The 25,878-nt window shown below is 40.4% G+C and overlaps 1 protein-coding gene across 3 annotated transcripts in view; it reads left to right on the plus strand.

Annotated features, from left to right (window-relative positions):
- ADAMTS16 (ADAM metallopeptidase with thrombospondin type 1 motif 16) overlaps positions 1–25,878 on the plus strand; it is a 157,481-nt gene that overhangs the window by 64,985 nt on the left and 66,618 nt on the right. For all 3 annotated transcript variants that reach the window (XM_057540804.1, XM_057540803.1, XM_057540806.1), the window contains 8 exons: positions 184–337; positions 9,814–9,909; positions 14,683–14,831; positions 15,940–16,112; positions 17,938–18,068; positions 20,038–20,161; positions 20,581–20,825; positions 22,678–22,816. In XM_057540804.1, the coding sequence (XP_057396787.1) occupies positions 184–337; positions 9,814–9,909; positions 14,683–14,831; positions 15,940–16,112; positions 17,938–18,068; positions 20,038–20,161; positions 20,581–20,825; positions 22,678–22,816 (1,211 nt within the window). The remainder of the gene's footprint in view (positions 1–183; positions 338–9,813; positions 9,910–14,682; positions 14,832–15,939; positions 16,113–17,937; positions 18,069–20,037; positions 20,162–20,580; positions 20,826–22,677; positions 22,817–25,878) is intronic.

The following is a 25,878-nucleotide window of genomic DNA, read 5'->3' on the forward strand; positions in this document are numbered from 1 at the left end:
ATATTGGACCTCAGGAGAAAAATGTCCCCTCTTCTTTATACAAGACATGGGGTAAAATTGCATGAGAAAGAAAAGGCGTGATTGAATTACGTGTAATTACATGTAATTCATTCATTGAATTACATGATTGAAGTTACATCTTTGGTAACTTCCGGCATCACCAGCAGTTCCTCTTTGTTTTAGCACTGCCCAAGCTACATGCCTTGCTGATCAGCCAAAGCCTGTGAAGGAATACAAGTATCCTGAGAAGCTGCCGGGAGAGTTATACGATGCAAACACACAGTGCAAGTGGCAATTTGGAGAGAAAGCCAAGCTCTGCATGCTGGATTTTAAAAAGGCAAGTGACTCTTGGCAAATGTTCAATGTAAAATTCTTCATAAAACCGTTTTATTCAGTGAAGCTGACATTGATGTATTCTGCGTTTATTGGGTACCTACCAAATGTCAAATCCTGTATGTTAGGGCTGGTCCTATATAACAGGAAACACATGTTTTACTGGCAAAGAAAATGACAGTGGATACTGTTGTGGGGATCAGTTTCCTCTCAAGTACTGACTTGGCCTGTTGGGTCAGTTCTTTCTTTCTGATTTATCATGTGGGAGCTCAGCGAGAACTATTGGTTGGTGTAAGATGGCAAATTAATACACTGCATTCCTTTCAAATGGTATTTAAGAAACAATGTCCCCCCGCCCCCCTTACCTTCCTCAGATATAGACAAAATTTACTATAAAGCAGTAGCCTATCTGGGACTTCTGATTATTAAATTCCTCAAATTAAGTGTTTCTAGAGAAGTCTTTCATAGAACTCCATTGACCCCAGGGACACCAGCAGACTGGTTTCCTCATATAAATTCCTCATATAACACAGAGATATGTGCTCTCGCTAGACAAGGGAAAACCGAGATTTCACAGCTTGCCCTACTAAACCACTAGGAAAGCTACCCTAAATTAAATGAAATTAACTATTTTTGAGGTTTCTTTTATTCTAGTTTATAATGAAATCAAGAGGAAAATAGACAAAAATATATAGTCTTACAGAAACCTCCAACATTTCAGAATGCACTGGGAATATTCCCCATTTCAATCTAATGTGATAATCTTCTTTCTTCTAAACTAAAGTAGATCTCCCCCCAAAAGTCAATTACAGCCATGTGCCAGAACTGGATTCTTATCTCCTCAGCTGGGTAATCTCAGCTGGGAACAAGAATAATAAACCAGTCAGCATCAGCATATATTCCCAATGTTGCCTTTTCATTGGCAGAATATGTGAAATCCCTGAGAATTTTTTGCGTGTCACTCTCCTGTTTGCTAAGGAAACGGAGCATAAAACTTTTCTTTCAAAGATGGAATGTTCTACATCATGCTGCTGGTTTTCACATTATTTTGCTGTGACCATGGAGTATCCTCCATGGTAAACTAGTGCCGTTTGGAAAATACAGGAAATAAGAAGTTAAATGCAGCAGGTCTTTTTATTACTGAGGAAATATTTACCTGCAGGGAAATGTATTTCTTACAGGTGTACAACTGGGTTTTAACAAATGTATTCCCCCGTGTTACCAGCATAAAGCTAGAATGTTCCCTTTTGCCCCCTTCCATTCAATCCCCTCCCCACCCCAGTAAGCAACCATTGTTCTGACTTCTGTCACCGTACTTTCACATTGCTTATTCTGGAACTTCATAATTGCCAAGTAAAGTTTTCACATTTCGCCATTAAATATGATGCTTTCAGTTTTACATAGTTACCTTTTATCAAGTTGAAAAAGTTCCCTCGTGGTCCTAGATTGGTAAGAGATTTTATCACAAACTTATGTTGACTTTTATCATGCTTTTTTTTTCTGCATCTATTGATATAAATGTATTTTTCTTCTTTATTCTGTTAATTTAGTGAATTGTACTGATGGGTTTAAAATTACTTTTCATTGATTTTTGAATGTTAAACTAACCTAGGATAACTTTACTTGGTCATAATCTATTATTCATTTTTATATTTTGTTGATTTGATTTAAGACTATTTTGTTCATTATTTTTATATCCGTGTTCTTGAATGGTATAATTTAGAAATTTTTTTCTTAAAATTACCATTCAAGAATTTATATCAGGGTTATGCTGCCCTGAAAAAATGATTTGGAAGTGCTCCCTACTCCTTTGCTTTCTTGAAGAGCTTGTAATAAAATTGCTATTGTTTCTTCCTTAAAGTTTTGTTAGAACTTACCAGTGAATCCTATCTGCGGGAAGGTTTTTGTAATTACTAATTCAACTACACTAACACATGTAGGGTTATGCAGAAGAAATTCCTAGCTAGACTGATCAGATTCATTGGAAAAAAATAAATAAATAAACATCAAAAAATGACACAGGAAGAGACCTTTTCCAATGATTTTTTTTGTTTTATCTGGTTTTTTTTGGGGGGGTTTTTTTTTTTTTTTTACCAAAAGTTGTTTGTAATATTCTCATTTATCCCTTGAATGACTGAAAGATCTATAGTGACATTTCCTCTTCTATTCCTAATAATGGTAACATGTGTTTCTTTATCTCCTTTTCTTGGTCAGTCTAACTAGAAGTTTATCAGATGAATTAGTCCTTTCAAAACATCAGTATTTATCTTTATTAATTTTTAAAAGAAATATTTGTTGGGTTCTTTTCTATTTCATTAATGTCTGTTTTGTCTTTATTACATACCAAGGCTTAATGTGACTTTCTTTTCCTTGCTGTTTATGGGATAAACTTGGATCACTGACTTTAAAAATTTCTTCTTTTCTAATATAACCATTTAACTATAATTAAAGCTAGTAATTTTTTTCTCAGCAGCATTATTAACATATATCCTGAACATTTTTAGATGTTGAATCTTTAATATTATTAGCTATGAAATATTTTCTAATTTAAGCGGTGATTTCTTCTTTAACCCATGCATTATTTAGGAGTATACTATTTAACTACCAAATAATTGGTGATTTTCTAGACAGCTTATTAATTTTGATTTCTAATTTTGTTCGATTTTATCAGAGAATATACCCTATAAGTATACTTTTGAAATTTATTGAAACAGATTTCATAGCTCAGCATTTGGTCTACCCTGGTGAACATTCTATGGCCACTTGAAAGAATTGTGAATTCTGCAGTGGTCAGGTATAGTGTTCTAGATATATCTATTTTGTTAATTTGTCTGATGATATTGTTTATAGCTTCTATATCCTCTGCAATATTTGGTACTTGTTATGTAACAATTTAATAGATATGAGTGTTAAAGTCTCTAACAAAGATTATGTATATTTCTATTTCTCCCATTAGTTCTATTAGTTTTTGCTTTGTATATTTTGAAGCTGGGTATTTAGGTGCGTACACATTTAGGATTTTTATGTCTTCCTGACTCTTTCATTAATATACAATAACTATTTTATTTTTGATAATGTTACTTTCCCTTGAATTATACTTCATCTTATGTTAATACAGCCACATCAGCTTATTTAGGAATACTCTTTGCATGATATCTTTCCCCACCCTTTTACTTTCCATTTCTCTGTGTTTTTATATAAAATATGTCTGTCGTAACATCCTTTAGTTTGGCATTGCTTTTCTATCCAGTTGAACAATCTAGAGCCTTTCACTGGGATGTTTAATCCATTTATATTTAATGTAATTATTGACATAGTGGATTTAAGTCTACCATTTTGCTATTTGTTTCCCATTGTTCTCATTCCTTTTTTTTTTTGTTTTCTTTTGGATTAAACATGCTTTTAAAAATTCTATTTTTGCATCAATTTGCTTTTTAGCTATATTTTCTTGTATTTTTAGTGGTTACTCTAGAGATTACAGCTGCATCTTTAATTTACAACCTACATAGAATTAGCATCATGTCACTTTATGCAAAATGCAGGATTCTTACAACAAATAAGTCCATGTATCCCTCTTTCACAGTCTGTACTATTGTCATCATGTATTTTATTTCTATGCATGCTGTAAACCACATGACACAATGTTAAAATTTTTGTTTTAAAATAATGGGTTGCTTTTAAATAAAATAGGGTCATCTTTTATATTTACCCACATGTTTGCCATTTATTATTTATGCTTTCTTATATGCTTTCTTATAGATCAATTTCAAATTGTATCATTTCCTTAGGGGATGAAGAACTTCCTTTAGCATTTCTTGTAACACAATCTGTGGCCACAAAATACGTCAGGTTTTCTTTATCTGAAAATGTTATTAACTCACCCTCAGTTTTGAAGAACACTTTTTCTGAGTACAGAATTCTAAACAGTTTATTCTTTTTTTTTCCTTTAGACACTTTAAAGATATAATTCCATTTTCATCTGGACTCAGCTGTTTCTGATAAAATGTTTGTCATCATTTGTATCTTTCTTCTAACATTTCTAATCATTTGTTTAGACAATTCAGCAAGCTATGCGTTTGGGTTATTTTAAGTTTCAGTTCCAGAATTACTATTTGGTTCTTTTTTTATAGTCTATATTTCTCTAGGGAATGTCCCATTTGTTCACTTATTATGTCCATTTTTAAATATATTTATAACATTACATATGTTACAATTATATATTGTAACATATTGTTATTTTATGTTACATGTATTTATATTATGTTATTATAATAGGTGAATCCTTTTGATCCCCTGAGGCTTGTTTTACTCTTCCTTAGGGCTCATCTATTCTGGTTTTTCCTTAGCCCTAGGGCATGGCCTGTACTCTAGTTTGTGGTTCTTACTCATGAGATGTGGACGCCCGGGATGCTCACTGAAGTCTCTCCACTTTGTGTGGCCAGAACACTGCTGTCTCCTAGCATTGTGCATCTCTGTCTTCTAGCCCTTATCAGCTTTCAGCCTAAATCTGTTGCCCTCTTCCAGGCCACTTGGAGTCTCATCCTGTACATCAACCATTCACTCCCCAGATAAGGACCTGCAGGAAATCCTCATGGAGACCTCTGGTGCTCCCTACTAAATGCAGCTTTCTCCTTTCTGGTCCCAGTTCCACAAATTCTAGCTACTTCTGCAGCCCCAACTCTGATCTGTGCACCCTCCATTCAGTGAGGCTGCTGTTGTCTGCATGGGAACCATGTCTTTGCACCGTGGTCAGCAAAGTGTTCCCAGACAGAGAACTGGGCAAAGGTGACGCCCACCTTACAAATTCCCTTCTCTCAAGGACCATGTACTGTGTTGCTTGTTGCAAGAGTCTGAAACAACTGGCCCATACATTTTGTCCAGTTTTATAGTTTTTGTATGTAGAAAAGTAAGCGTGGTACCAGTTACTTCACCATGAACAGTAGACAAAATACCTTTTGAAAAATATCCATTAAAGACAATATTGTGAGCTTATTCCCTATGATGTGAAATTGTTTTTCGATCCAATTAAACTTGACATATTTTTCTTTTTATGAGTTAAATTCTACTTGTGTGGCCAGACTCTCTAATATAATGAATCTCAACTTTAGATACAGAGTGACAATTAGATTCTTTATTTTCCATATGAATTAAAGCATCTCAAGAAATTCTCAATTATAAAAGTTAATCTTTTAAATGAACTCCTACTGAAATTTTATGAGAATGGGTCTATTAGGTTGAAATGTAAAGATCTGGAAGTTTTCTGACTGAAGAATATAAAATAATAAATAACAAGGAAACTACCCAGTGCCTCAACCAGCACTTGGCACTTAAGGCCCATTCAGTAAGACTTTGCTGGGAAGGGTGATGGATGGATGATGTTTTAGACAGGGTTGAACCTTTTTTAAGTACCACGTGCCATTTAGTTTGGAAAGTTAAGAGCTAACGCGAATGCATATGCATTCTTCTTTTGGATAAATAGATGTGTATTTGGTGTATATGTGTGGGTGTTAACATACTTGTTTATAAATCCACACACATATATGGCCATGGCTTTCTCTGTCCACTGATGACTTGTTGATAATCAAAATTAGTGATAAAATCACACCACTGCTTGAAAAACAAATAATTGCAGTAAATTATATATCCTATTATAACATCATTTGTATATGCATTTTTAGTTTGTATTTTTGGAAAGTCTGATACTGACAGTTTCAGAAAACTAATCTGGTGGCATTCTATTCACAGTATGGAAATGCCACAATAAATCCAACACCGTCATCTGAAAATATTTGTTTTATTTGGGGTATTAGGTTGTGATGTTAAACTTAACTAAGTCAGTATTATCAAAATAAGTCATTGTGAACATAGCACTTAAATTATGGGAAGGAATAGCAAGTGAGAGAGCCTTCATTAAAGAGAGTACAGTATTCCTTAACAGCAAAGACAAAAGCAAGAGTGAACTCTGTACATGGGCCTCAACTTTCTTCTTCTTAAGTCAAGTATTAGTTATTTTAAACATTGTGTCTTTATCAAGTTCCTATTCAGCTTCGTCAACATTGCTTGGTGGCCTGACCCTGCAGTCTGAGATGCAAGTTGCCAGAATTACTTTGAAATTTGATCACCTTAGTGTCCTGGGTACTGTTGGTAAATTGGGAACCCACCCCCCAATCCAGCAGGTATTGCATTCCAACTTCCTGGCCCTAGAACCATGATTTAATAGGGTTATTGTTCCAAGAGGACCCTGAAGTTTTATTAAGAATGTAATGACCTACAACCATAATGCAGAATTTAGTACAACCATTGTACATTATGTCCAGAAGTTAGCAGTTAAGTCAAAGTATGATAAAACTGAGAGGAAGTAATCCAGTTTTGGTTGTTTAGATAATAAAATAAACATTGTTTGAGGTACTAGAATTTTTATTTGTTTTCCAGGATAGAATGTCACATTTTTATTAAATGGCCGGCAGTTACATCTATAGGGCACCAAGGTCTCGAATCTTTTTTGATATGTTGGAACACAGTAACATGAATTATATATTTCAAGGCTCTTGTAGCTCTGTGATTTATTTCTGCCTGGAGGCCTGGAATTGGGAATTGAGCAGCTTCCAGAATGAGGCTGAAATACACAGATGGCATAAGCTGGGCACAGTCTGAGTTACTGTCACATGCTTTAGTGGTGAGCTGTCACCAGAATCCTATACTTGAGAGCTTCTTACTTAGAAAATGTAAAAACTATTGCCTTCAATAGTATCTTCCATCCATATTTCTTTATCCTGCAAAATGTTCCCCAAAACTACAATGTAAGAATATTATGAAAATCCTTTGAATAGTAGACTAGGTGTAGTGTTTTCATATCATAAGGTCGCCCTCTTAAGTCATCCTAGAAGTTTTTATGATCACAATTCACTGATCACTATTCATTTCATTTTACACTAAAAATGTTCCTGCTCATTCTGTCCAAGGTTTCCATAGAAACAAACTAACAGATGTTCAACTCAGAAAGCATTTACTGAAAGCCAGCCAGGTACTAAACACTGTTCCAGGTATTGGTGACAAATACATAAAAATAATTTAGCATTTTAAAACACCATTTATTTTATCATCTTGCATCATCCCTGAAACTGCCTCCGGACTTAGTACCACTGGCTCCCTCAGGCCACAGCCATGAACCCAGGCTGGGGGCTGGGATTGAGCTCACATCTCCTCCCACCTTTGAAGTGAGAAAGGACACTGACATGAGTTTGGTGCCTGTTAGGTGCCAGGCCCTGAGTTGGGCACATTACCTACCTATGACACTTCATTCAGCCCCCAGGACAAGTCGATGGGTGGTTGCATTCAGGGAGGATACCGGGACTCTGCCTGCCCAGGTCTGCCATGCCCAATTCACACCAGACATGCTTACCTTCTCAGAAGCCCAAACCCTCTCCTGGACCACTGTGTCCATCCTCCGCTGACCCAGCCACAGGAGCAGGTATCTCTGTCACATCCACCATTCACTTATCATTCACTCATCCACCCATGTGTTCATCTGTTTGTGTGTGTGCACACCCAGCCACCTAAATCAGTAGGTCTCTGAACCAGCACTCACGGGCAGGTATGCCTACCCTGCACCACTGTCTGGATTCTGGCTTTGATCCACCATATTTCCACCCAGATGTTAAGCCGGGGTCCACAAGTTCAGGTTTCAAGGGAGCTTTATTTATATCCTGGTTTCTGTCAAGATGTCATCCCGGGAAGTTGTCTCTTTGGAGACTTACAGATGCCCAGGCCCCTGCTTTTATGGGTGCCTTGAGGTCCTCTTATGACTCTGATCTCTAACCACCGTTCTGGGCAAGAAGAGAGGCTCCCAGCACAGCATGCTAATTCATGTCATGAAAGCCAGGAAAGCACTAACCACCAGCGTGACACATTTGCCCCAGTAGCACTTAATGATTCTGGAGGACTCCCAAGAAAATGAAGTTTAGTGGTCCAGTGATTGTAATCTTAAGAGGTTACTATGAATACCTTGAAATAAAAGCAATTAATTGATATCAAAATTAAAACATTGACAGTTTGCTTCTTAACAGTCCATGTTCTGAAAAGCTGTCTTATTAGTGAGAGAGATGCAAGCGGAAAAAAATATAAAGCAGTGCCTTTAACAAATGCCTTAACTTTTAAATATATAATAAGTACATTTATAAAGGAGATTTGAGAATTAGTTTTATGAAGGTAAAATTAATATGGATTATTAAAAGGGAAATCCTTCAAGAGTTCACTCACACCATGCAGAAAGTCTCCTGTGAGCACATCTCTAGCATCATTGAAACAGAAAATAAAAGCACAAGTGCCGTGAAATGCCATCTTTCAAGCAAAATTAGGTGGAAGTTTTGCTGTGTTGCATTTTCTTTATAACACGAAAACACCCAGTAGATGCAGCTATTAAATGACTTGGGAAATAGTACAGCACTTGTTCAAATGTTCAGAACAGTTGTGCAGATAATTTAAGAAATGTTTCCATCGTGTGCAATTGAAGCTACCACCAGCATTCCTGAAGGTCCCATCATTTCATGAGTCCCACTGCTGACTGCCCTTCACTAAGATGTTCCTTTGGGCCCAAAAGGATATAGAAGTAAAAATAATTCCTTATACTTGGAGAGGCCTTTATTGTGTATAAATCTCAGATCTTGTTTTATTTTATTGACAAATCAGCCGTGTGGGGCTTCCTTCCTCTGCACACGTCTTTCTTCTTTCTCATCTTCCTTTGCACGAACCCTTCATTCCTCCTCCCTTGAATGTGCCATCCTTGAGCTCAATAGTTGGCTCAGGTGTGCATCTTCTCTGACTCTTTCCCTGGGTCCTCCAGGCAAAGCCCTTTTCTCCTGGCAAGCCCACCCTGCACTGTGTTCTTCCCCTTGTACGGGCACCTCTCCCCATGTGCACCACATGGTGATTTACAGCTAATCTATCCCTCTAAGACCATTCTTGAGAGGGTAGGTCTGGTCATATTTCTTATGGAACCTCCTGCCTAGTAAGATAACTGGCATATTCTAGGACTTCATCGAAGATTTGGGGATGGTGGATGAATGGGTGGGTGGATGAATGGATAGCTGGGTAGAGGAATGGACAAGGAGAAGTTAGTGAAAGGTAGGATGGAGAATGAATTATAAAATGTTAGGTTTTATTGGGTTTTTTAATTTTAATTTTTCGCAGTTTTCTTCAGTGCGTGGATTAAGCATATTTTACTTTTTAATTTAGAAAGTGTGATTTTGTTAAATGTATGATGAATAAATATAAATAATTAGAGCTTCAGGGATAGAATTAAGTTGAAGCAAGTCTAGAACATGAGTCTTCTAGGTCGTCACTCTATCATATGCGCCTACTCCGAAGTAGACGTCAGCTTTCAATTTATATCAGTTGTTTTTCCCTTAAATTTTTCAGTGATATTTTATCAGAGTTGCATGGATCATTTGTAATACTAATGACCATTTTTTCCCCCTTTAGGATATCTGTAAAGCCCTGTGGTGCCACCGGATTGGGAGGAAATGTGAGACTAAATTTATGCCCGCGGCAGAAGGCACCACTTGTGGGCGTGACAGGGTAAGAAGCTAATCTTAGGCACATGCATCATATTCAGATGTCAGTCTTTCAACCATGCGTCTTTCCTCCACTTGCCTTGGTATTTTTTAAGCCCATCTTTCTGATATATATGTCCATATCTATACCCATGTCAAAAGATTGTGTTTAATTTATATTAATTCTATGAAGAGGACTCCCCTTCATTCTTTTCCAATGATATAATTGATGAGCTGCCTGGAATAAATAGACGTAAATGTCAGGCAACAGGTGATGGCTGAATCTGTTTAATGAAGGAAAATGTTAAACTCTTGACCACCTTTTAATCAAATAAAGAACCAGCATTTAGCAGTTCTGTTGAAGCCTCAAAGCATCAGCTTGAAGACTGTGGAATAGATCCTTCTGACCTATTTGTTGCTCCTGTGAAAATGAGAGAGGTGCTCTAGTGGGGAAAACAAGAAATTCATAAGACAGCAAGTTTATTACTAACTGTGAGACAATGGCAATTCTGTCATTAAAACTTAAAAATAAATTATCTTAACACTCAAGAGTAATCTTTTAATCCTTTTGATTTAACCTGTGATTGTATTTTTTTCAGAATATAAAAGACTATTGATAAAGATAGAAATATATTGGAACCAAATTGTCACTGTAACCATTTTCATCCTATGTATCTGAACTTTTTAGTGATGCTAATGAGTACGAAAGAGAAATCTATGCCTCAATATCATTGATCCAAGATGTTTAAAGTCCGAAGTAAACCTGTCATACCATAAACATATTTAAATGTGAATCCAAATAGAAAGGATTTAACGTATTAGGAAACAATGCTAACATAATGCTTTTGGGTTAAATTATTGCAAAGCTGACTGAGGAAATGAAGAGAAATGAAGTAAATTTGCTTAAGAATAGCACCCAGCAACCATTCATCCAACACATGTTAATATGCTTTATTTTAAGACTTTCCCAGGGTGAGACTGATATTTAAATCCTTCTAGGGATGTAGGCAGCAGTAAATTAATCCATAACAAAAACGTCTAATTAAAATGCTTTTAGTTTCTTGAAAGAGAAAATAGATTTGCTAAGGTACTGCAATGTGGAAATACCAACCATCACGGGATACCAGAGAATTTACCTGAATGTTAACTGCAGGTGATCACGACTCTTTGCACATAACTGACTAAAACTGATCAAATTTTGCAAATCTGATAGTTTGCAAAATTATGCCTATTTCTGGAAAGATTGGCAGCCCTTCCATTGTTGCCTTGGTGATGGTTCACACAGGTATGGTCTGGTTCTCCAGGTGTCCTACTTTCTTTAAAATCTACTATTTTCCTTGGATGAAGTTACAGCCGTGATGCTACCCATATATTCTTGTTACATTCTATTTACCTTGAAAGCAATTAAATTGGTTTTCATTGGTATTTTAAAATATTTTTTCCTGGTGTTTCCTCATATTGAAAAGAATTAGAGCACATTAAGCCGGACTGGATGCCTACAAATTACACAGCGTTGAGTGTTCTGCCCAGGATTGAATGGCTGCCCAGTGGCCATGCTGGGACAAGCATCAGAAGTTCATGTAAAAGCCCCCTTTCGTGTTAGTTGTGTCATCCTGTATCACTGGTCCACAAGTGTCCATGAGGTTTATTGATTGAGAAGCGTGCATCACCAGAAGTCAGTATCTCAGTACTTTGGAATATTCCAGAGCAATGGATGGGCTGTAGATAACTGACAACAACTGTACTGCTCCTGTGCATCTTTCTCCTGGGTGGGAACCTATTTTCCTCCATGTGCTACCAACGCTGAGGCTGTGCATGGGTATGCATGCTGGTGAACCTGAGTGGTCAGTGCATCTTTCAGTGGCAAGCACTGTACTGAGAACATGATATACATTGAATCCTCACAGGCACCCTGGAGGGTGAGCCTAGGGCAGCCCCCCACTGTACACCAAAGAACCCTTCCAGGAAAAAGACACTCGGTTTCTCTGCTCTCATGCCATGAGAAATCCGGAACAGGGGTCAGGACCACAGCCTGGGTGCATGCTGAAGCAGATTCCGGTTCTTTAATGATCCCTAGTGGAAAATTAAACCAGCTCTCACTTTGTGATTACGTTGCAAATGGTCTGAGGCACTTGGCCTGTGTCATTGCATTGGGTCTTTGGAACAAGCCAGTCTGGTGGTTTCCCTCATCCCTGATGTTCACAGGAGGACGGGCAGGCTCAGGGCACCTGAGTCAGTGCCCCAGGTCACACACCTGGTTGAAGTGATACGCGGGGCTCATTTTCACCTCAAGAATGGTGTACGTTCTTGTGCCTCATTATGCTGCTGCCCTGTCTGTACGGGGTTTAGGTGTGACAGTGAATTCCTTGAACAGTATCACAACAGGGTGTGAGCCTTATCGTGACATCACACTGTCTAAGATAAAGCCTCTTTCGTAAGCCACACTCTCCATCGGTAAAATGTAAAATTGTGATAAACATGGGATTGTTCTCAGAAATACAACTGGTGCTTCAGCGGACATTTTATGCATCTATTTCACACAAGGGTCTTGCCCCCGACCACCCCACTGACTGGCTCCACAGGTCTGTGATCTGCATGAAATTAGACTCAAAATTGTATTTATGCATGTTCATGTTTGTGTGTCTACGTGCACCTAGGCATTCCCCCCAACCTACTTGGGAGAAGATGTAGTGCTTTCTCCTCAGAATCTCAAAAAGTTTTCTTAAATAATTTTTAAGGATAGTCACTTAAGGATACTCCTGGGCATATATCCGGAGAAAACCATAATCTGAAAAGATACATGCACCCCAATGTTCATGGCAGCACTATTCACAGTAGCCAGGACATGGAAGCCACCTAAATGTCCATCGAGAGATGAATGGATAAAGATATGGCACATGCATACAATGGAATATTACTCAGCCATAAAAAAGAATGAAATAATGCCATTTGCAGCAACGTGAATGGACCTAGAGATTATCACACAAGTGAAGTAAATCAGACAAAGACGAATATCTTGATATAGCTATGATATATGATATAGCTTATATGTGGAGTCTAAAAAATGATATAGATGAACTTACTTATACACAAAACAGAAATAGACCCACAGACATAGAAAACAAACTTACGGTTAACAAAGGGAAAGGGGGGTGTAAATTAGGAGTTTAGGATTAACATACACACACTACTGGATGTAAAATAGATAACCAATAGGGACCTACTGTATAACACATGAAACTATACTCAATATTTCTTAATAAGCTATAAGGGAAAAGAATCTGAAAACAAATGGATATATATGTAAGTATAACTGAATCACTTTGCTGTACACCTGAAACTGACATAACATTGTAAATCAACTATACTTCAATTAAAAAAAGGATACTCTGGCAAAAAAAAAAATGCATTTGTAAGACTGTTAATTGCAGCAATAATTATCAAAACAAAAGCCTGGAAATGATGCAAATGTCCATCAGAAGGGAACTGGTTGGAAATATACCTAATGGAACGTTTTGTAACTGCAACAGAGGAAGGAGGGATGTGTCTATCTTCTTCTGTGGAATGAACTACAGAACATATTGTTAAATGAAAAAGCAGGATGGAAAAAGATGGGGGTAATATGGGGTCATTTATGAAAGAAAAGGAAATACTAGTCTATATATAATTACTTATGTTAAAAAATAAAAGGATAAACTCTAAATTTAAAAAAAAGTAAACATTTTGTGTAGTTTTAAAACAAAACTAGACCAAATTTTATTAAAGTAATTCATAAACATCCCAAGCAAAATGAAACAATCTAACCTAAATAGGTTTCATTTAGGCTTTAAGTCAAGTTATTGGCTTAACTATGACCGCAACAGAGGAATTATCCAAGTGACTTTAAAACCCAACACTTTGTACATCTCAAGTAGAATTCATCCAGTAAACACGAAGTACTGCAAGGAACCTTAAACAGTTCAGCAATCATATCGACATTGATAGGTTGGCTTTGCTCTTCTAAAACTATTATTTTTATAGACTCCTACACAGTGCTTTGCCGGCTGAATGTCAATTGTGCCCAGTGAATGGGTCCATCAGTGGGAAAACCAACACCATTGAATGCATGCTAGATCTTGTGTAGTTTTTGCATGTGGTGGAAGTGAAGAAACCATGTAGATTTTAGCAGAATTAACATCTATGAATGCTTCTCTGGAAAAAGGGGAGCTGATAGCATCTCCAGCCTCGTAGGGACAGGAGAAGCCCTGTGTGGGTTGTTGTGTGTCCTTAGAAAGCTGTGTGACCTCTGACATGCATCACTTATAACCTCCAGGCTCCCAGCCCAGGTGCTTTGGAGCAAAAGCACAGAGCACCAGCCAGAAATGACAAGGTGTTGAGCCACATGGAACCTCCAGCTGGATTTTTCTACCTGACAGTCAGTCTGTTCCGACAGCGAGAGGTGAAAAGCACGTTGTTTCCAGGAAAGGTTAGAGCTCATACACCTGAGAGGTGAACAATTGGACTGAGTGTTCCTGCAACATGACTTAACTACACGTGTTAGGTTCCAGCAGCTCAGACAGACGTCTGAAAATGATTTTGCTCTGTACCTTCCCTTTATGTGGATTTATAGAACAAGGCTAGGTCTGGAAAGAAAAAAAAGAAGCTGCATTAAATGTATTTTTATTATGTGCTACCTGAGGGTAGGGATGCTGATGTCTGCCTATGTGACCAAACGCCCCACGGCTCAGCATTGCAGTAGTGATGTACCTACTCTCTACCCACAAGTCATATCACCGTTTTGTTTTTTTTTAATTTCCAGTGGTGCCGCGGAGGGCAGTGTGTGAAATATGGTGACGAAGGCCCCAAGCCCACCCACGGCCACTGGTCAGACTGGTCTCCCTGGTCTCCTTGCTCCAGGACCTGCGGAGGAGGGGTGTCTCACAGGGATCGGCTCTGCACAAACCCCAGGTGAGCGCCCTGGACCTCCCTCCTCATCAACACCCATCTCTCTGCTACGAACTTTCCAAACAGCATGTGGACATAAGCTCAGTGAAAATAATTCTGTACCCCCCATATTACTGTAAAAGAACGCTAAGTCAGAAAGCCCTTTTACTCAAGCATTTATCATACAACGATGTCTCTGTGGTATAATGTAAGGTGCTTATAACTACCTGACCACAGCAAAAGTAACGGAGCCGACAATGATATTCAAGAACTGGTTTTTAACCATGCTTACATGAAATACCAAGGTTCTGCCTAAAATAAGGAGATAAATCATAAGTATAGAGAACACAAATCAATAGATAAGAATCAGTAAGAACAATTTTTTCATGTGAGAAAACCAAAGTCTTGGTTTTTCATCAAATGTATTTCCCTTCACAACATGTGGTCTCAGTGTGTCTTCTGTAGAAGACGAGGATGTTAAAAGCAGTCACCAATGCAGTGGAATGAAGGGGTTTTTCAGTTCTCCTTTTGCACCTGTATGTGTTTAACATGTTAAGACTAAGTAAAATGATTTATTTCAGTCCTGTCTTTAACGCATGAGACCTGATTGGTCCCCTGCATCGACAGGGTGGTCTCGTGCTGGTGTGTCCACGCGAATTCTAAGGGGTGAGAGGGGTGTTTGCTGTCTCTTCCAACCAGTGGAAGACGAGAGTGCTTGTTCTGTCCCCATCCGGTGTCCTCGCCTTGTCGCAAGGAGGCTGGTAGGGGAAAGAAGTTGCCATCTGGACAGCGAAGTAGTTTAATTTCAGTCTCAGTTCTGCTTTTTCCCAGCTGCCCTCCTTTATGGAATTCGGAGAACCACGATGCTCGCCCTGCCCCCTACAGGGAGACGAGCAAATACGTGCTGACTCACTTCCCAAATTCTAAGCTGTTCTACCAATGTTGCAATTATTTGCACACTCAATAGAAAAGGAAAATACTACCCATATCATTAATATGTAAGAAAATGCCAGTGACTTCTTTTAACTGGTGACCGTAAGTATCTTTGACATTAACTGCTCCATCTCCCTAATAAGCCTAATTTCAAGGGAGGGGTGAGACAAGGTTTCTAACTGTACACTATACATTCCAGACCATCGAATGGAGGGAAGTTTTGTGCGGGCTCCACGCGAACTCTGAAGCTTTGCAACAGTCAGAAATGTCCCCATAACAGTGTCGACTTCCGCGCCCTGCAGTGCGCCGAGTACAATAGCAAACGGTTCCGAGGATGGTACTACAAGTGGAAGCCGTACACCCACGTAGAAGGTAAGTCTCAAATCCCGCTTTCTGGTGGCAGCCTCGGACTTCTTTACTCTTTAAAGAACTATGTGATCAATAGTGTGCATCCAGATAGACCGACCGAATATTGCTGCTAGGGCAATGTCACAGGTTCTTTTCCTGTTGCTTGCTTGATTCTGCCTGCCCCAAGGCCACTGCCATCTTATCTAAACTTGACCAGCTGTGGGCTCAGAATAAAAGCAAACAAGATAGAGAGCATATGCAAAATACCATGAAATCTTTAAAGAAGTGATAAAGCACTCAAAGTAGAAGATTTATTGGTAATGAATCAATTCTTTTTTAATACAAATCATGGTAGTTGATGGTATATGGTAATGAGTATGTCACCCATTAAACACTCATTATTGCCAGAGAATGAAAGCAAATTCATGTCTTTTGGAAAATCAAATAATATACTACATATCTGGAAAGTCTTGATCTACAACTTATAAACCAGGAAGGTTATTTGTATCATATATAAGATCTTACTCTCCAGTTGGAGAGAAATATGTATTGTCCTTATGATCATAGTAACTTGAACTCAGTAGCTCCAGTAGCATAACTTGAAGATAAATTCAAAGAACACCTAATCATCTCATTCTTTGAAAATGAGAGTACTGTATTGTCCAAGAAACACTTGAGAAATACATAAGTTGAGCCATCTCATCTGGCACTTACTTTTACCATCCCAATATATGTAATGTTATCATGGTGAGAGTTTTACGAAATCAGCAAATTCTGGAAGGAAAATTTAAGCAGTTTCAAACAAAGCTTTTTTTGTTGGGTTTTTACTCCTAAAATTAAGTAAAAATTAAGAAAAATTAAGCCAGTGAGAAACAAAGACACCGGAGAAAATAGTAGAAAGAACTTCGAAATTGGGGTCAAAAAATCTGTGTGCTATTCCTGTCTTTGCTAGTCTGCAGTAAATAAATTCATTAATCATGGAAGCACATATTAAATTTGATTCTTAGAATTATTCAGTTGGGTCTCTTATCCTGCACTATAAAGAAAATATTTGTACATGAGTCTCGGGCCTGTGAAAACTCCTAAGGCAGATAAATTTTTATTATCAACTGTTCTCTTCTTTACCAAGAAGAGAACAAAGGGGGAAAAAAAAGGTTTCTACAAAAGTTCATGTTAGCCATATAAATCATAAATCCTTGAAATGGATTACCGAGAGAGTATGTGAACTTGATCTGCCAATCTGAAGTATATAATGAGACCTGTATTCTCCATGTATCAGTGTTTTTTGACAATCCATTATATTTATTTAAAAAACAATGTTCTCTGGAGATTTCATCCAAATGTTATTCTCTTTATCAGTTTAAAAATACTATGTATTTTAGTAAATGCGTTAGCTATTAAGAAATTTTGTGATTATTTTAAGTATTTTATTACACTTTATTTGTAAGAACTTTGTGTGTTGCTTCAAAATGGTAGTAACTTTTTGCATTTCTAGAAAGGGTAATTAATTATACTAGTAAAATAGGTGAACAGTAATGTAGTTCAAGTCAACAAATGTTTATTGAATGCCTACTATGTGCCAACCACTGTGTATGGAGCAAGGACCAATAAAGGACACAGTCGAAAAACAATTAATAGTGAAGCTTTAAAAAATATTTTAAAAAATTCAAGGGGAAAAACCAAGCCTAAAGAGGCAATTTATAAAAATGTCTTTGCAATGTATTATTGTGTGGGAGTTATTTTATGGGCAAAAAAGAAAAAAAAAAGTCTATCTAAAATTTAGAGCAAAAAAATGATCAGAGCTTAAGTATCTTTCTTATTTGTGTTTGTGTGTGTATTTCTTTTTAAGATCAGGACTTATGCAAACTCTACTGTATCGCAGAAGGATTTGATTTCTTCTTTTCTTTGTCAAATAAAGTCAAAGATGGGACTCCATGCTCGGAGGATAGCCGTAATGTTTGTATAGATGGGATATGTGAGGTAATAATGATCATTCATTCATTCAACAAACATCTCCCAACAGTCTGCTTTATGCCAGGCATCCTGTAAGGGGCTAGAGAGACCAGACATTTAAAACACACCCTTTCCCTCCAAGTCACAGCCCAGAGGGAGAGAAAGCCAGATGAACATCTGTGGAGATAGGCAGTGGCTTGTGGCAATGGAGGCGTGTGCAGAGAGCACGGCGGGGGGAAGGGTGGAGCTGATTCTCTCTTAGATGTGGACCTAAGAGATTTGTAGGGTTCCTCAGGGAAGGGAAAGGGAAGAGGGGTGTTGGGGAAGCAGGGAGGGGAACACAAAGGTACAGGAAATCATGGGACGGTAGGAACCAGTTCAGGGGTCAGAGTACCCAGAGGCAGGCAGGAGCTGGGGGATGCGGAGGAGGTGAGTGAAGGGGAGAAGCTCGCAAAGGGCCATTTGCTGCGGGGACGAGGACTTGGGGTTTTTATCCACATGTCCCTGTGGAAGGCACTGGGACTGGGGACGCGTAGAGTCGCCCAATCAGACGGCAGTAGCCGGGCAGTGGCGCCAGAGTAAATGAAAGCAGGGACAGCACAGAGACAGGGGCCGCTTCACAGCTGTCGAGGGGGGTCTCGGGAAATCGGCAGCCTCACTTCTGTTGGAGAGGGACTCAGGGCACAGGCTGGGAAAGATAGGCGGCTAAGTGAACGCAAAGTTCTGAGCTTGTTACCAGGCACAGAAGTGAGATGTGGGAAGAATTTTATTATAAACAATGGGAGGGTGTTACATGCAATGGTCAGATACATTGCATATAAATAATGGGCTTTTCAGTGAAGAAGTTACTCGATATTCATATTCAGTGGAGTCCAAAGACCTTGGTCCCAGGTCTGATTTTCTCTAAGGTATAGACCATGACCGCAGTAAAGTTGAATCATCCACTCAGACCCTCAGTGTAATCGTTTGAATGCATGAAGATTAGACTAAATGATTCTGTTCGGATCTCTTTCAGCCTTAAGATGCTCAACTGTCCACCCATTGTGTCTAATTATCAGTTGATTTGTTAAATATGTCATTGTTTTTATGTATTCTTAATGATACAGTACCACAATCCTTTATTTGTAATTCTGAAATCCAAAGATGTGTGAAATGGAAAGTTTATTTGACTGTAAAATATAAGCTGACCTGAGCTTATTTGGTGGCAAAACTGCCTTGAGTTGATGCGACTATCTTCAGTTATGTTTATCCCGCTCACTGTAGAGATGTGCGCATTTTAGAAACATTGTTGCTGTCCGGAGCCCTGCAGGGACTCTCACATCATATGCGTATGTTAATTACCTTCCCACAATCCAAAAAACTCTTGAGTTCTGAAATGCATCTGGCCCTAGGATTTCAAACAAGGGACTGTGGACTATAGTTCATCCATCATTTCTGAATGGATTTTTTACATAGCTAGCCTATATTCTTTGCTAGGAAATGTAAAATTGGCAAGCATCACAGAATATATAAACAGCTGCTAAAATTCTAGACAGTAGCCAAATGTGCCTTTTACATAATTTACTGCTGGGAATAATCGCCCTGTGGCCTGTGTTCCTTCTTTGCCTCTGCACAAGGCGATTCAAAAAAGCACAAGGCGAATTCCAGTGGAACCTCGTGAGGCCATATTGCTTGTCATTTGTGCTAAGTGCTTTATATCAGTCTGAAATTTCCCCACGTCTCCAACATGACAACCCGCTAGGTTTAATTCTGGGCTCAGCGTAGGACAGTCGTGTAGCAATGCCAAAGAGGACGGGGTACGTTTGCCACGCGAAGGTCTCCTCCTTTGGATGGAAGCGTAGTTGACAAGTCTCGCAGTGCACATACTGGGTATCCAATAAATATTTGTTAACTCTCCCGTGTTGGTGAAACTTTCAACTCAACGGGAAAAGGTTTGTGACTTCGCCCCTGTTGTCTTGTCTTTCATGAATGACACGTGACCTCGTGGGTCCCACAGAGAGTGGGATGTGACAATGTGCTGGGATCCGATGCTGTGGAAGACTCCTGCGGCGTGTGCCGGGGAAGTAACTCCAGCTGCACAACGCACAAGGGCCTCTATGCCAAGCAGCACCGTGCCAACCGTGAGTGCACCCACCGGAGCTGCCTGCCTGGCTGAGCAAAGAGCGAAAGGAACCACCTGGTGGGAAGGATGGGAGGTGTAGTGCAAACAGCAGACAGAGTCCTGAGAGCCCTACACAGACTCCTTGCCTGCTTTGCTTCTCAAACCTTCTGTTTTGATTGGAAGTGGTTGCTAAGGTATTTGAATTCAAGTGGTTTGTAGAAACAGTGAATATTACAATAGCTCTGCTCCAATTAAAAAAAAAACAACAAAACCTCATTTATAGGACTCATGCAACTGGATTGCCAAAACAGATCTCCAGTTTCCAAATTCTGATTCTCAAGGTTTGGTTATGGAGAACAGCAGGTGCTTAGGGATTTGCCTTGGCATCACTGAGTGAAGCATCACATACCACCCCCCTTCCTGTCTCCTTTGCTCTAGAGTATTACCAGATGGTCATCATTCCTTCTGGAGCCCGGAGTATTCGCATCTATGAAATGAATGTATCTACCTCCTACATTTCTGTGCGAAATGCACTCAAGAAATACTACCTGAATGGACACTGGACAGTGGACTGGCCCGGCCGGTACAAGTTTTCAGGAACTGCCTTCGACTACAGACGGTCCTACAGGGAGCCCGAGAGCTTAACCTCCCCTGGGCCAACCAACGAAACATTGATCGTGGAGGTAGATTCCAGCCTCTTGGTCTCAGGGCTTGGATGTGGGGTCTTAGGGTGTTTTTGCAGGTTCAAGGCTACTGGCAAAATATTACATCCACACAAAATTGTTTGCAGTTAGATAGTGTCTCAGAAACAAAACTAATCAATACATAGACTAAATGGGCCAGTGGACTTGTTTTGATCGCCTTTTATTTCTGGGTGTGTGATGAGATTTGTAATTATGCACATCATGCGGTTCCCATTTTTACATCTTGATCAGTCGATTTTGACAAAAGTCTGCTTCTCTCCTGTAAGCTCTGTGGCTCTGAGAAGCAGCCACTGTGGGTGACTCTGTGTGTGCCTGTTTGGGTGGGACCAGCATTCCGCCGAGTTTTGTGGAAATGGGAGTGAAGTGAGAACCCACCACCTGGGCCCAGTGCCTGGCAGGGGACTGCACACTCACCCCCTACGCAAGCCCCTCTGTGCTCTACCCCAGATGGCAGAGGCTCACGACGTACAAACGAGCATCTTCTAACAATGTAATTTGTCCTCATGGGACTGGGCAGCTGGTGGCAACAGGCAGTGGACATGCTAATTCCCTACTTTTTGTATTTCTGTGCACATTTAAAGAAAAGACTGGTTCAAAAGTTGCCTCCTCAGCCCACACCTATGTGTGCAGGTGTGAACCACCCACAGGCCCTCCACCTGCTCTCCGGGCCTGGCAGCCCCATCCCGGTGTCCTTGCATCTTCCTGGGAGACACCCCATCTCCACACGTCCCACTGCCATCGCCCCTCCTGACCCGGAGCTGCTTCCTCCGCCCCTTTATAAACATGTTCACTGTGAATTTCTGCCTTGGTTATTTCTCTCCCCCCATCTCAGGCTTTTAGCTTTAATACCCATGAAGAAAGAGAGATCGGTCAGGGTTGAAGGTAATCGAGGCTTACTGGGAACCTGTTTCCTATGCAAGAGGCTCAGGATGTCAGGCGGCAGAACGGCTCAGTGGTCGTACAGTGAGGCCACCTGTCCAGGGCTCATACCTGTCCTGCAGCATCTCCTCCAGCTAGACTCGAGCTGTGTTGTCAGGGAGGGAACTGTGGTGCCAGGGAGTTTAGGGACGCTCCAGTGACTTCATCCACTGGAACCTCCCATCAGGGACCAGTGAGACTCCAAAACTCAGAGATGGGATTTCTATTAACAGGCTAATGGTGGGGTTTCCAGAAAAGCCTCTCACCCAGATCAAGGGATCGATACCTTTATGAAGGAAAAAGTAATTGGTCCATGTGATCGAGTTTCCAGCTAGGAGATGAAGAGTCCAAATGCAATTCCGTGTGCTGAGCATTGCTCACAGGTGTGCCCAAGCTGAGAGATCTTTACTAGTAAGATGCTTTTCTCCTGGAGGCATACAGTACATGCCAGTAGGCGAAAGTCCTCCGCATCCCGTCACAGGAGGAAGTACTCAGTTAGCCTTCATCCTGCATGGATGCGATCCATTCACCCGTTCTTGGTGGTTTGGAACTCACTAGGAATTGTGATGGTGCTTTTTAGGTATCATTTTCTGATTTGCTCAGATGGAGAGCATTGGTGGGGCTCCCAAGGTAACACGGAGGGAAATAACCAAATGCTCTTGTTAGGTAGTAAAGGCTGTGGAAGAAACACTAAATGTAAGGCAAAAGAGTCAAGTGTCTATATATTTTATAGATGTGCTTGTGTCTAGTTTAATTCCTGTTTAGAAAGTTAATTTTGGAGGGTGGACAGTGTTTATTACTGTAATCATCTTCTGCTGGATAAGTCTGGTGTTTCAAGTAGTTTAAAATAAATTAGCTTCTATTTATTGGTTCTAATTTAACTCATTTTCTTTTTCCCTTTCTCTTTTTATAGCTTCTGTTTCAGGGAAGGAACCCGGGCGTTGCCTGGGAATACTCTGTGCCACGGTTGGGGGGCGAGAAGAAGCTCAGCACGCAGCCCAGCTACACGTGGGCCACCATCCGCTCCGAGTGCTCCGTCTCATGTGGAGGGGGTAGGTCACTTCCCACGGCCGTCCTGGGGATAGGCACAGAGGTGCCGGGTGCCTTAGGGCCATGGGGCACACTGCCGTCGTCTTCATCACACTGCCCTGGTCCTCATCACGCTGCCCTGGTCCTCATCACGCTGCCCTGGTCCTCATCACGCTGCCCTGGTCCTCATCACTCTGCCCTGGTCCTCATCACACTGCCCTGGTCCTCATCACTCTGCCCTGGTCCTCATCACACTGCCCTGGTCCTCATCACTCTGCCCTGGTCCTCATCACACTGCCCTGGTCCTCATCACTCTGCCCTGGTCCTCATCACTCTGCCCTGGTCCTCATCACACTGCCCTGGTCCTCATCACTCTGCCCTGGTCCTCATCACACTGCCCTGGTCCTCATCACGCTGCCCTGGTCCTCATCACACTGCCCTGGTCCTCATCACTCTGCCCTGGTCCTCATCACACTGCCCTGGTCCTCATCACACTGCCCTGGTCCTCATCACTCTGCCCTGGTCCTCATCACACTGCCCTGGTCCTCATCACTCTGCCCTGGTCCTCATCACTCTACCCTGGTCCTCATCACACTGCCCTGGTCCTCATCACTCTACCCTGGTCCCCATCACACTACCCTGGTCCCCATCACACTTCCCTGGTCCTCATCACTCTGCCCTGGTCCTCATCACACTACCCTGGTCCTCATCACACTGCCCTGGTCCTCATCACACTGCCCTGGTCCTCATCACACTGCCCTGGTCCTCATCACTCTGCCCTGGTCCTCATCACTCTGCCCTGGTCCTCATCACACTGCCCTGGTCCTCATCACACTGCCCTGGTCCTCATCACTCTGCCCTGGTCCTCATCACACTGCCCTGGTCCTCATCACTCTGCCCTGGTCCTCATCACACTGCCCTGGTCCTCATCACACTGCCCTGGTCCTCATCACGTCCTGAGGAGGAGTCCAGGCTTCTGCCTGAGGGAGGTACTAACCTTTCTAGAGGCAGAGTAGAGAGCAGTGCTGCTGATTGTTACTTGACAACTTGAGCTGTTTTCTCTAATTCATCTATGTCAGCGTGTGCCCTTAAGGTTTAGTGAATTGGTTTCTGCTTTTCATCTAGTTTAAGATTTTTGAAAGGGTAATTTTTTTGAGATTATTAAAATGAAATTCACTCAAATTATTATACATTTCATGTTGATGATGAGAAATAGAAACTTGCATGGAAACTATAGTGTTACTGAGTGAAGTTTTTATCAAATGGTCTTGTTCAAAAGATTTACTGGAAAAAATTTTGCTGTAAAGTCATATACTTAAATTCACTCAGAAAGTATAAGAATTTTATGAAAGTTGCAATGAAAATGACAAGAAACAACATGTCGAAAGAATTTCACATGATAGATGGGTTTATCATCTTAATACCATAAGAATTTTAAGCCCATGATTAATTGATAAAGCTAGTTCACTAGAGGGACATTTTTAGCTTAGAGCCAGTAGGCACTCTCTGGTAAAGGGTGGAGAATAAATACGTGCAAATTTAGAAACAAAATATTAAGTTCTATCTGATATTTAAAAAACAGACAAGTTTCCATTCGGACAAATGGATTTCAGCTTTGTGCATTCCAGGTTTTAATAATTAAGAAATTAATCCAGACAGTACAATATATTTAAGTATAATGGTACACAAATGAGAATAGTACAAATTTAGAATATAATGAATAAATAAGGAAAAAATAAAAGTAAACTCATACCTTCTTGATAGTTGCTCTAAATAAATGAGATGAAGAAAATAAAGGAAAACTGAATGATTAACCGAAAAATAAGTCTGAAAAGTTAACGCTAGATACTTAATATATATTAATTCTTCTCATTATAAACTAAGAATAAAATATTTAAGTCATATTTAAATTCTGACATTAAGAGCTTTCTAAGGTGAAATAGAATCCCCTTCTGTACCTCAGGCTAGCAGCAAATGGCTCTAAAGGCAAATAGAGAAAAATGGGATGTCCTACACTGGTGATGAACCCACAGGAGCTGCTGTTTTACTCCATTCAGAAAAAAAGTAGAACAGAACCATACTCGTGGGCATCTCTGTGTGTGACCTAGGAAAGTTAACCTCTAATCCTACTTATTTCCCTTCCCTCTTTCTTTTTTTTTTTTTAAGGATTTTTCTTATTTATTTATTTATTTATTTATTTATTTTTGGCTGTGTTGGGTCTTCGGTTCGTGCGAGGGCTTTCTCCAGCTGCGGCAAGCGGGGGCCACTCTTCATCGCGGTGCGGGGACCGCTCTTCATCGCGGTGCGCGGGCCTTTCTCTATCGCGGCCCCTCCCGTCGCGGGGCACAGGCTCCAGACGCGCAGGCTCAGCAATTGTGGCTCACGGGCCGAGCTGCTCCGTGGCATGTGGGATCTTCCCAGACCAGGGCTCGAACCCGTGTCCCCTGCATTAGCAGGCAGATTCTCAACCACTGCGCCACCAGGGAAGCCCCTTCCCTCTTTCTTATAACCATCCCCTACGACTCTCTTGCCCATATTGGGTATGCTTGATTTTATCTGTCCCTATTTAGGATTATCTAACAGTGTTTGCTTAAAATAATAATTAAATCAGAAAGCCTTCTATTTGTGTAAGGACATTACAATTTTCATGTGGTGAAAGGAGTGTAATGAATCACGTGGCAGCGTCTGTAAAGATGTCTGGTCCATGAGGGTATTTCATTAGGACAGTTTCCCTCACATCTTCCCTTTGAGAGTCAGGCATGCAGAGGGACACTCGGTTTCCTCAGCACCGACCAAATTACCCATATCAATAGCCTGAAAAACACCGAGTGGATGATCAACGTACTAGCAAATCTCCTAATTTCACCTAAGGACTAACTTTTACATTGAGGTTTCTAGAGGAAATCAACCCAAAACCCATTCCCTAATCATCTGCCTAAAGTGTGTTATAGAGTCAGCAAATGGATGTTTGTTTTTAATTTCGATGGAAAATTCATGGAAAATCAAGGTTTCTCAATTCAACAGCAAGAAGGACTGTGGGATGCCCGTCCTTTATCACCTTGTGTAGGCTGCGGCTCTTCCATTC

The sequence above is a fragment of the Balaenoptera acutorostrata genome, chromosome 2 (assembly GCF_949987535.1).
Source record: "Balaenoptera acutorostrata chromosome 2, mBalAcu1.1, whole genome shotgun sequence".
Taxonomy (NCBI): Eukaryota; Metazoa; Chordata; class Mammalia; order Artiodactyla; family Balaenopteridae; genus Balaenoptera; species Balaenoptera acutorostrata.